The sequence below is a fragment of the Cheilinus undulatus genome, linkage group 22, assembly GCF_018320785.1.
Source record: "Cheilinus undulatus linkage group 22, ASM1832078v1, whole genome shotgun sequence".
NCBI lineage: Eukaryota > Metazoa > Chordata > Actinopteri > Labriformes > Labridae > Cheilinus > Cheilinus undulatus.
Window position 1 is genome coordinate 35,592,831 of NC_054886.1, and position 12,259 is coordinate 35,605,089.

At 38.6% G+C, this 12,259-nt stretch overlaps 1 protein-coding gene across 2 annotated transcripts; it reads right to left on the minus strand.

Annotated features, from left to right (window-relative positions):
• Positions 1-5,745: 5,745 nt before the first annotated feature.
• Positions 5,746-11,672, minus strand: LOC121504410. 2 transcript variants are annotated; one of them, XM_041779137.1, is made up of 6 exons: positions 11,547-11,672; positions 9,879-9,914; positions 8,714-8,962; positions 8,343-8,474; positions 8,011-8,268; positions 5,746-6,968 (listed from the first exon to the last, which is right to left on the minus strand). In XM_041779137.1, exons 1-6 carry the CDS (start codon positions 11,575-11,577, stop codon positions 6,865-6,867), a joined length of 810 nt encoding a protein of 269 aa, XP_041635071.1. In that variant the 5' UTR covers positions 11,578-11,672; the 3' UTR covers positions 5,746-6,864. The 2 variants fall into 2 exon arrangements, with proteins under 2 accessions (XP_041635071.1, XP_041635070.1); XM_041779136.1 differs by having other exon boundaries at positions 8,343-8,585.
• Positions 11,673-12,259: the final 587 nt, after the last annotated feature.

Sequence of the window (12,259 nt, forward strand, 5' to 3'; positions counted from 1 at the left end):
GTGAGCTTCAGCACGGCCACCAGCCCTGATCCTGTACTCACTGTTTGAACACTAAATGGCTCAATTAGATTAAAATTACTTTGGTGACACACACCTTAAAATTAAGATTGCTTCCCCCACCCCCCATAGCTACAGGTAGTTTCGATCAGGTCTCTATGGTCTCTTGGATTTTGCACTTGGAGGTATGATCTGTATTCCAAAATTCCAAATGATAGACTGGCAATATAGTTCCAAGAGACTTTTTAAGGTCCTGGCATGATACACGTACGTACCAAATTTTACGTTTCTACATTCAGTGTGCTGCAGGGGCTGAATTAAGAAAAGTCACCTTGCCACGCCCACCAACACAATTCTTATCATGTGCCTCAGTGGGTTTTTTCATCTAAGTTTTATGTTTGAACAAGTATTTCAAGCACTCAAAGACTACTTCCTGTTTCATGGCGATCATGGTGACTTTCCCCTGTCATAGAGACTAAGGTTAAGGTGTTAGGATGCACCTTGTCAACTTTAAACCTGATTCCACCAACCAGTGTGCCTTTACACAGCAGAATTTATGTTCTTCTGCATCAAGGTGGCGCTGTTAATTTTCCGAACATTGAAATGCAGACGCCATTAGTTCAGTACCAGTCCCATTTTTTCAGATATGGTGACACACAGGAGAGTTATGGCTGGTCAAATATAGATGTTGAGGGGGGTTGTGGTTCACCCCGCTTAGGCCATCCCCTCTGACAGATACTCACAGATTTATGCACTGTGTTGAAACAACATCTTTTGGGGGCTTTTTGCTTTTAATTTGATAGGACAGCTTGAGAGAGAAAAGTAATATGGGGAGAGAATGTTGGGAAGACGAGCACCAAATAGTGCAGAGACGGGAACCAATCCCAGGACCAGTGCATGGAGGACTACAGCCTCTGATTATGGCGCCTGCTCTACTAGCTGACCTAAACCAACACCTGAATCAACATGTTTAAGCCTTCCTGACACAAAGTGGATGTTAATATCTTGGACTGGCTTGAAATAATACCCTATGTTGTAAAGCATACCTGCCACCACCAGGAGGTGCTCTCATCTGTACAAACATGACCATATGGATGTGTTCAGGTCTGGACTGTCTATACACCTGGACAGTTTCAGTCAGAATGGATCAAATGCAGCTGAGTTTAAAAAACATGCAAATTTGAGGGCTCGCCATGGCGACACCCCTGGATTTATGTAAATGAGTAGTTCACCTTTTCCTCATCCAGGTCTCCTCTAGCTGGGATCCTAATTTCATGTGGTTCTGAGAAACCTGTTCAGATGAGTTCGTCCTAGAAGGAGCCCTGGAAACGGGCCAAACAACACCAACTTTAACACTTGGTTTAGCTCGGTTTAGGGGGCGCTAGTGAGCCTCTTCCTTTCCCTCATGTTGGACACCAACAGAATACAAAAGTTTTCACCTGGCCTGAGGCATGTGTCAAGTTTTTACCCTCCTAGGTTCCCAAGGGTATTTCTTACCCTTTTGGACTTTAGTTTGTGGATAACTTTGGTTGTGTTGATGCATATGGCATACATTTTGCTGAGGGTGTGTATTTTAGGATGAATTTTGGTATTTCAGAAAAAAAAAAATGTTTTTAAAGTCTTTAATTCACAGTGTAAAAAAACTAGTCACACCTGAGTCTCTAAGAGTATTTTTTACCCCATCTACTCCCATTATAAACACATTTTTGAATACACTGTCATTGCAGTTTGATTTTTTTTTCATTCCTTTGTGTTGAAATCCCTTCAGATTTTTATTTTTCATAGTTTTTTTACTAGGTGGTGATATTTTCTCATATGCTGTATAGCCACCATTGAGAGGCCATGTCAGCATTTTAACCATAATAATATTATATCAAGCACTGCAGGCTAATAATATCAATATTTAGAACAAAACTTATTTGGGTGTGTTCTAGGGATGCCATAGTGTGGTATGAAAGTGTGTGTTGAGGAACCAAATTTATCCACAAAAAAAGTCCAAAAGGGTAAAAAATACCCTTAGGGACACAGGAGGGTTGAAAAATAAGTACTAATCACAAAAACTGGCATTTAAGGGGTTAAAATGTTCAAACAGAATGGATATTCATTATACATGGTGATGACTGAAGTGACTTAAAATATTTATACAAAAAACATTGAAATTACACATGAATACGTATATATTTAATGGCAGATGGTATTTTTTACCCTTAGGGACCTGGGTATCGCACTTTTTATACAATCGAGCACTACGAAAATATTAAAAATTGTTAAAAATCAATGTTGATGCCAATCTTTGACACTCCTGGCCCCCAAAAAAATCAATTTTGCATGTATGTGATGGAAAATAATTCACTTTTTGTGTATTTTCTTTTTTAACAAAAAATCAAGTTCTCATCACAAAACTGGCATTTAAAGGGTTAAAATTCGAAACTCGAATAATTTTCATTATACTGGTGAGGACTGAAGTTACTTTAGTTATTCATGCAAAAAACATTAGAATGATACATTAATACATAATTTTTTTATGGCACTCTTTATTGGAGGGTATTTTTTACCCTTAGGGACCTGGGTGTCACACTTTTTTTAGTGACCTAGGAGGGTGAAGAGTTTTACAGTGTAGTGAAGCTTTTAAATATATATATATTAAAAAAACTCACAGAATGGAATACTATGAATCCTAAAGATTTCCATAGGGCACTCTGCACCCTCAGTGATAAAAACAAGATTAAAGACATGCATAACTGAGACGGCAGCTCTACAGATCAGAGTTAGAATAAAACAGAGCCAGTCTTTGTTTTAAAGTAGACGCAGTAGAAGCAGACTTTACTTCCTGTGGTCAAAAAGTCTAAAGAGTTGAACCATAATGACTCAGAGCCACTTCCTGTCCCTGACAGCTAGACCTTTTCTCTTTAACCCTGGCTGTGAGTGGATCCAGTACCTGGTTAGAGTGGTGGTATTCCCAGGATCCCAGTAGAACCAGTACTCCCAGTATTCCCCCCTCCTGTCTGCTGTCAGTAGAAGTGGTGCTGGTTTTTGTCTGTAGGTCGGACCGTCGGTGAGTCTCCCCTGACTGAAGAAAAGATGAAGGCTTGTTTCCTGGTTGGTTTGTTTAAAGTTCATGGTCTGAGCTATCTTTATTACAGGAGCGTATAAAGGTTTACTGTGCAGGTAGAGAGTGGGCGCTCCAACAATAAAACGACTAAAAACAGAAAAAAATGCTTCACAGTTCAGACAAAACACCTGAAAAACCTGTAAATGTCCAAACCTCAGTGATAAAAAGCAACGGCCTGAGTGAGAAAATACAACAGAATAACATTAACTCTATTCATCTAAAACACTGAAACTGGGTAAACTGGGTAAACTTCCTCACCATCAGGTCAGATGACAGGTGAGCTCTGTCTGTGGAAGCATTCAGGAATAGCAGACGTCTATTGTTAGGACAGGAGTCAAATCCTTGATCTTTGAACCTGAACCACTTCAGACTTTATGCTCCAGTCCAGTAGACTTCACCCTCCCAGTCTACAGACCTCTGATCCACCATCAGCATTCAAACACAGCATTCAGTTTGTTTCAGGTGCCTGGACAGCTGGTTTAGACTCATCACCAGGATTTCTGAGGGTTCAGCATCGAACCCGGTCCCTCTACCACTGAAGTCCTTAACACTTACATCCATCTCTCCACTGAACCTCCTCAGACATGAGCTTTTCTTTGGAACTCTTGTAGCACCACATTATGTAATAATGTAATACATTTTTAATTCATTATGTAATAACGCCCCATTATGTAATAATGTAATAAATTTTCAAGTCATCATGTAATAACACCCCCATTATGTAATAGTGTAAAAAAAATCATTTCATTATGTAATAACACCCCATTATGTAATAATGTAATACATTTTCAATTCATTGTGTAATAACGCCCCATTATGTAATAATGTAATACATTTTTAATTCATTATGTAATAACGCCCCATTATGATATAATGTAATACATTTTTAATTCATTAAGTAATAACGCCCCATTATGTAATAATGTAATACATTTTTAATTCATTATGTAACAATGCCCCATTATGTAATAATGTAATATATTTTCAATTCATTATGTAATAACGCCCCATTATGTAATAATGTAATACATTTTCAATTCATTATGTAACAACGCCCCATTATGTAATAATATAATACATTTTCAATTCATTATGTAACAACGCCCCATTATGTAATAATTTAATACATTTTTAATTCATTATGTAATAACACCACATTATGTAATAATGTAATACATTTTTAATTCATTATGTAATAACGCCCCATTATGTAATAATGTAATACATTTTTAATTCATTATGTAATAACACCACATTATGTAATAATGTAATACATTTTTAATTCATTATGTAATAATGCCCCATTATGTAATAATGTAATACATTTTTAATTCATTATGTAATAACGCCCCATTATGTAATAATGTAATACATTTTTAATTCATTATGTAATAACGCCCCATTTTGTGAGCCACTAAGCGGTTAGGGTTAGGGCAAGGTAGTAAGGTATACCCTGGAGCCCACCTTCAGTCCTAGGGTTAAGGTTAGGTGTTTAGTCTAGAACCCTGAAGGGGGGTTAGGTTTAGGCATAAGTCACTAAGCAGTTAGAGTCAGGGCAGGGTAGTTCTATGGTTAGGGTTATTACATAATGCGACGTTATTACATAATGTGGCGCTACAACTCTTTTAGTTCCTCCCTCTTCTGTGGGATCAGTAAAACCTGATCAGGCTACAAGCTCAGCCTCGTCTTTCAACAGGAAGCAGTTTAGACCAAAAATGAAGTCCACAAATCTCCTGAAGGCCCTGATCCTAAAGAAAACCTAAACCTGGATCAGTTTCGGGCAGAAGTTTAGGCTGAGTGTTGGTGGGTTTTTCATTCATTCAGAGAGGGATGGGGGACTCATTTAAATGACGGACCACAATGACTGTTTAAGGTCCAGCATGAATAAAATTTCAATACAATTTCAGAATTTTTATGAAGATTTTCTTTCCAAAATGCCCATAAATTCCTCAATATTTTACCAACATTTTACTTGAAAATTCGTAGATATGTTCTAAAAGCGTCCCATTTCATCGAGTATTCCCTAGATGTGTCTGTGAAACTTTTTTTCTTTTTTTTTTTAAGATTTTATTTTTGGGCCTTTTCATGCTTTTATTAGAGGAGGACAGTGGATAGACTCAGAAACAGGGAAGAGAGCGGGGAGAGACATGTGGGAAAAGGTGCCACAGGCCGGGCTTGAACCCGGGTCGCCCATGTACATGGTGTGCGCTTCAACCACCCGACTACTGGCACGCCCCGTTTCAGTGAATCTTTATCATAGCACCCAAATATTCCAATTACAGAAATCAGCCCAAAATTTCATATTAAATCCAGAAAGATTTCAAGGATATTTCCTCAGTTTCAGAGCAAAGTCTTTCGAAAATGTCTTATCAAGTTCCCAGACATGTACAAATACCCCCTCCCCAAAAAAAAAAAAATGGATGGATTCTTTAAATCCCACACTTTAAAGAATAAAAAAAAATTAAAACTTACAAAAAGTCATCTTAATTGTAAATCACAAAACACTCCAAAAAAACAAACAAACAAACAAAAATTCTACCCCCCCCCACCCCAAAAATCCTCATCAGATTTTCAAGAGATTACAAATATTTTCCCTAAATTCCCAGGGAAATGCCAAAAAGAATTTTTCTCAAAACTTCCAATGAAACTCTTTAAAATATACAAACATACCTCCAAAATTCCCATAAAAATACTGAAATATTTCCAGGAAAAATCCTCAAATTATTAAAACAAAATTCTTTAAATTTCTATGAGAATTCCTGAACATTTCATGGCCAATCTCCAGACATTTAGAATAACAGCAGAGATGATGACTGTGGTAGTAAAGTTGGTTTAATGTCCTCCTATGTCCATCAGTCACTCCTGCTATTTCTCATTTAAGTCCTGTGTCATGGTTCCTGGGCAGCAGGGGGCGCTGTTGACTTGACTTAAACTTGTAGAGGTATTTCCTCCTCAGCTGTTTATAACATGAATCATGGAAATGACAGTACTGATGGAGGCAGTGATAGAGAAATCTAGATCTATAAATCAAACTCTTTTTTCAGGAACATACGGACATTTAGAGAAGAATGTTATCATCACAGATTTGCAGGAAAAACAAGCAGAAAGAAAGCAACGTTGATCAGTCTGTTAGTGAGGGTTTGGTTAGGCTTAGGCCCCTCTTATCTGAACCCTTAAGGCTGACATTGTTTAATAAAGGTTTTTATGACATAAATATGATTTATGAAAACATTCAGCAACAACAGAGAGCAGGCTGTAAAGGTCCACATATGAGGGTTTTACATGTACTCAGCGGTTTCCTGCCAACATACAAACACGTACTGGGTAGGTTTGTTTTTCAGACATCCTGGCGAGGCGCAGGTGTGACAGTCGCTCTCATTTCATCTGAAACAGGAAGTAGAATGACCATAGAGCTGTGGGCTACCTAACCACAGAGAAGAAAAACACCAGCGGCATCACAGCGGCTAAAGGAAGCGGCTCTTTAACAAAGAGCTGAGTCTGTTTTATGGACAAATACTGAACCTGGAGCTGTAAGCAGGACCGCTGAGGTAGAGAAATACACAGCAGGAGTTATCCTTCATTACAGCATCATGGACAGCCTCTTATCCAATCAGATTACTCCATTTACAGTGTCCTAATAAGTCACTACCACCCTCTGAGATATACCCACAATGCAGCTGTGTTAAGGTTGAGTTTACCCAGCATGCATCAGCAGGACTGGTCCATTTCCAGCCTTGTGTAAAAGTTTTCATGGTTCAGACGTGGTGCTTCAAGGGGACGACATTACCGTAGATATCGTCCAATCCCACCACAGCATATTTAGGCATCTGCGTCACCACGGAGACGGGGCGGTCCTTCCCTGAAGAGAGAGGACGGAGGTGAAATATGACTGACAGAGACGTGATGATTTACTTATGCACTGATCTGTTAACTGATGGATGTTCTTGTCTGACTGATTCCAGCCATGTGTGAACGTCAGATGGAGGTCAGGAAGTGAAGGCTAGGAGACTACTGAGCTAAAAGCTAGCTGAGCCTTTTTAACCGCTTTTCTTCATTTTTCTGTCATAAATATGTTTTCAAAGGAAACACTAATGTACCATGATAGAATTAAAAAAAAAACATACATTTGGTACTGGTTAAATCAAAACAACAGCTAGGAGGCTAGACTGGCCTGCAGGCAAAAGGCAAGGATGGAATGTTTGATAATCTCTAATGACATCATCTTAAGAGGCAAAGATGGAATGTTTTTTTAAGCTTTGATGACATCATCCTCAGAGGCAAAGATGGAACGTTTTATAAGCTCTGATGACATCATCTTCAGAGGCAAAGATGGAATGTTTTACAAGCTTTGATGACATCATCTTCAGAGGCAAAGATGGAATGATTTATAAGCTTTGATGACATCATCTTCAGAGGCAAAGATGGAATGTTTTATAAGCCTTGATTACATCATCTTCAGAGGCAAAGATGGAATGATTTATAAGCTTTGATGACATCATCTTTAGAGGCAAAGATGAAATGTTTAATAGATTTGATGACATCATCTTCAGAGGCAAAGATGGAATGTTTTATAAGCTTTGATGACATCATCTTCAGAGGCAAAGATGGAATGATTTATAAGCTTTGATGACATCATCTTCAGAGGCAAAGATGGAATGTCTTATAAGCTTGAACCACAAACAAGGAAGGCCACTTTTAACAGCTTTTCTCCTCCATTAGAAATGTATTCATGAAAGAGTGTTAGCTTACTGTTTAGTGTGTGAACCTTTTATGGTGCTGCTGAGTGTCTTCACTCAGATCTTTAGTAATCATTTCTACTGAGAGCCTCATGGTGATGAATCTAACATTCTTTTATTGACTAGTTGATTGATCTGAGGATATTTGATGATCAGGTGTGTTACCTGAAGACCTGCGTCGGAAGAGCAACACCAAGAGAAAGGTGGAGGCGAAGTACGGACTGAACTTCACCAGGTGGAGCAACAGTATGATAACAGTTTGGAGGGGGAGCCAGGCAGGAGGCGGGGCCATCGTTAACGGCACAGCTGTAGGAGTGAGCAGAGCCAAGTTGGGAGCAGCACCTGTAGGCGCAGCATCACCTGTAGTCCTGTTGTCATCACCTGTAGTCCTGTTGTCATCCCCTGTAGTCCTGTAGTCATCACCTGTGGAGAGAAATCCACATGATCAGGGGACTCTATGGTTGAATTAGTCCTTAAAGCAAAGGTAAACTCCTAACCTGTAATGATGACCCTGCTGGGCAGTGACTCTCCGTGACCTTTGATGTGACACCGGTACAGGCCCTGAGCAGACTTGGACACATGGTGAATGGTCATGTGACTTGCAGATCCAGATCCAATGAGGATGTTGTCTTTGTAGAAGTCAGCAGAGAGCGTGTCAGACATCTTTGTTTTACAATGCAGAGTGATGCTATCACCCTGTATCACAGGATGAACAGGACTCTGCAGGATCACAGGTTTATCTGGACCAGGAAGTATTACGCATTACTCCTTCACAACATTCACCATAAAGACAAAATGTGGCACAGGTGTCAGTAACACACCGTTAAAATGTCACCAGGAGTGATCCGAGTGATCCCAGAGATCTTACCAGTAACAGTAAGCTGGACAGAGTTGCTCATTGCCCCCTCTCTGGACTCACACCAGTAGACTCCACTGTCCCATGTGACTGTAACACTGATGGTGCAGGTGGAACCAGCCCATCGTCCCCAGGAAATGCCACATGGAATTCTGCTCTCCGTGCTGGTATTCCTCTTCACCATCCATCCATCCTCACAGCTCAAAGCGAGGGACTTCCAGGTGAAGGCCTGAAGGCTGCTGGGACTCAAAATCAGACGGGCTGTGGGGAAACATGAGATGGGGGTAACCCAGGATGGCCTTAGGGGGAGGGGGTAACCCAGGCTGGCCTAAAAGGAGAGGGGGGTAACCTGGGATGGCCTAAAATGTGAGGGGGGGTAAACCAGGCTGGCCAAAAAGGAGAGGGGGGAAACACAGGCTGGCCTAAAAGGGGAGTGGGGTAACCTGGGATGAACTAAAAGGGGAGGGGGGTAATCCAGGATAGCCTAAAATGAGATGGGGGTAGCCCAGGCTGGCCTAAAATGAGGAGGGGGTAACCCGGGACGCCTGATTTTAGCTGGAATGAATGCATTGAACAGTCAGCTCTAAGGCCAGTGTTTTTGTGTCCTGCCTCTATGTGGTCCCCTCATACCTGACTGAGTGCTACATTAAAGTTTGAGTAGCCTGGAGGTCAGCACATCCACCTTTAAGTCCTGATTTAAAGATGATCAGCTTTCAGCTAACATATGAAGGATGGGCTGCAATGCATTGTGGGTCAGTTTAGTCTGACCACTGTGCTCCTACTACAGTCCTCATAACACCTGAGGATTTCTTAAATACAAAAACTTCTAACCATGAGAGTGGACCTGACTACAGACTCAGTACAGCTCCACTTAGTATGAAGAGTTGATGTGTTCAATAAATAAATAAATACACTTTAATCCTATCTAAAATCTCATCTAAAATTTAGAATCTAAAATCACTTTAATGCACTAGATAGATAAATAAATAAACTTTATTAAACTGTGGAACAGTGTGACAGTCTCAGACACAGCTGACATCTATCTATAAACCATTATTCACATTATAAATAAGATAAATAAGACGGAGGATTGTGACTAGGAGAGAGTGTCTGTCAATCTAACAGCTTCCTGAACCTTCTGAGCTTTCTCTGAGAAATGAGTCACTTTTTTACTCACTCTGGTCTGTTGAGTGGAACAGCAGGGTCATCACAACTGAAAAATACAAAAGAGCTCATTATAGGAATTATACTGCAAAATAAAAAAGGTTTAAAAAGGTTTAAATGCTGGAGGACGTCTAAAAATATGAAGATAACGTTAGAAATATTCAAATGTGCCAAAGACATTCAAAAGATCTGATGACTGAACATTTATGAAAATCTAAAATATAGAGAAATATGAAGATACCAAAAAAAAAGTAAAAATAATAATAATTAAGATAGAGAGAATACTAAGACACCAAAAATTAAACAAAATAAAAATTAAAATAACACACCCATCATGTTGGGACAGCGTTAAAACATGTTTTAAAATTCTATAAATAATAACATTCATGTTTTAAAAAATAGTTTAAAAAGATCCAATTAAAAAACTACATCAGTAAAAGAGAAGATGTTCAATCAAACTGAAAATAACCTGATAAATGTTAATAACAAAAAAACTGGACAGTCTGAAAAACAACTGAAAACAGTAAAAATACCTCTGAGAACCAGAGAAAGACAGAAATGTGAAAAAAAACAACAGAAAATGTGAAGATTAATGAAAAATGATGGAAAATCTATATGTGAAAATATCATTAAAATAAATAAATAAATCTGAAAGTGTTAAAGAAACAAAGCTAGATGACACCTTTAACCGTCAGGGTGGATTCTACACGTAAAAAAACACATCAGCATAAAAAACTAAGAAATATTTTTTAAAAAGTCATTAAAATGCTTTAAAAACTCAAATCACTTCTGAAAATAGTTTTAAAACCCCAGAGAACCCTCTATGAATGTGAAAACAACCTTTAAAATCATACAGCTGTTCAGAAATATTAACAGCAGTGTGATGAGGCTAAATTTATTCTGTTTAACAGGTTAGAAGATTTTCATCTAAGTTGAAAATATCTAGATTATATCAGAAAATATTAAGAGTACTAAATGACCTCCTAAATACATAAACATATGAAGGTGTTATTCAAATGCTTTAAATATTCTGAATATCAGCTAGAAATAATCTAAATCATCTAGGAGTCATTAAAATCATCTTAGATGTGATAACTACAGGAGACGTGAAAATGTTCCAGTTCAGTTCTGTTAAAGAGGTGAAAAAATGGCGGAAGACACCTTTAAAGGTCTGAGAGACATTTATAAATATTAGTTTAACATTAGAAAAAGTTACGAGTCGGATAATGGCATCTTAAAATATTCTGGAAATATGAAGATATCAGTGAAATGCTTTTTAAAGTTCTGACAAATATGAAACAAGTAGAAATATCTCTGAGAGCAGCTGAAAGACTTAAAAAAAAACAGGAAAACATGGAGATGTTAGAAGGCATCTGTAAAGAACCGAGTGTGTTCTAATAGAAAAAGTTTAACACTGATTAATAACGTCTAAAAATGTTCAAATCTGACTAAAATTCTGAAGGTTTAAATGACGTCATCTGACGCCCCCTAGTGGCAGTCCTAAGCGAAACTGAATTAGTGTAAATTAAAGTTAATTATTCCACTTTAAAGACATTCTCTCTCTTTAACATGCTGTGTTCTTCTTCGTTCTCAGGAAAAGTTGAAAGTTTCCCTGTGAATAAAGTCAAAGCTAAAACCACAAAAGCTGGGACACCCTACCAGAGATAAGCAGGGTACTTACAGAGCAGTTTCAGCAGAGATGTGGCCTCCATGCTCTCACCGCGTTTACAGATTGGTGTCTTCAGTGAGTCCCAGTCATATACAAACCCACTTCCTCTGGGTGCAGCTCAGCTCTGGTGGAGTTTTGTGGGTTTTACTTTCAGGTTAAGCAGAAATAAAAGTGAAAGTTACAAGACAGTATCACTATGACGAGCAGCACAGACCACAATCCTGTTCATCCTGTCTTTCCACAAATATCTATGTTATTTAAAAACTTCTATTTTATCTGTTTAAGGTGAGAGTTCAGTGGATTTATTCACGTTTACATCTAAAAACTAAATAAGCATGAGTCTGAGAGTAAAGAATGTGGAGCAGGCTTTAGAGGGGACTAGTGTCAGCAGTGCTCCTGTAGACCGGGAACACCTGTCTCAGGTGAACTCAGCCATGAAGACTCAGCCACGCCTACTGAAAAATAAGGGGGCGAATATTAAAGAGTGTGGAGAAAAGGAAAACAAGGGAAGACGCTATCTTTTCACCCAAAACTATTAAAAGTCATTCGTTGTCAGGGAAACCAGAGAGATTCTGTTAGAATATGCAGATTAAGACTGGGACATAATAAACAGGCCTTTGTGGGCGTGGCCACCCTGAAACAGAGAAATACATTCTTGGATGTAGTGACGATAACACTGAGAGGAGATTAGTTTAAAACACATCAGGTTTAGGATAAGTTTCATT

Bases quoted from the DNA above. Each gene is read 5' to 3' on its own strand.
- LOC121504410 (XM_041779136.1), bottom strand. From the start codon at position 11,577: ATGGAGGCCACATCTCTGCTGAAACTGCTCT. The intron at 9,915-11,546 runs GTAAGTACCCTG...TGTATTTTTCAG, and splicing joins ATCTCTGCTGAAACTGCTCT to TTGTGATGACCCTGCTGTTC. The intron at 8,269-8,342 runs GTTAGGAGTTTA...TTCTCTCCACAG, and splicing joins CAGCAGGGTCATCATTACAG to GTGATGACTACAGGACTACA.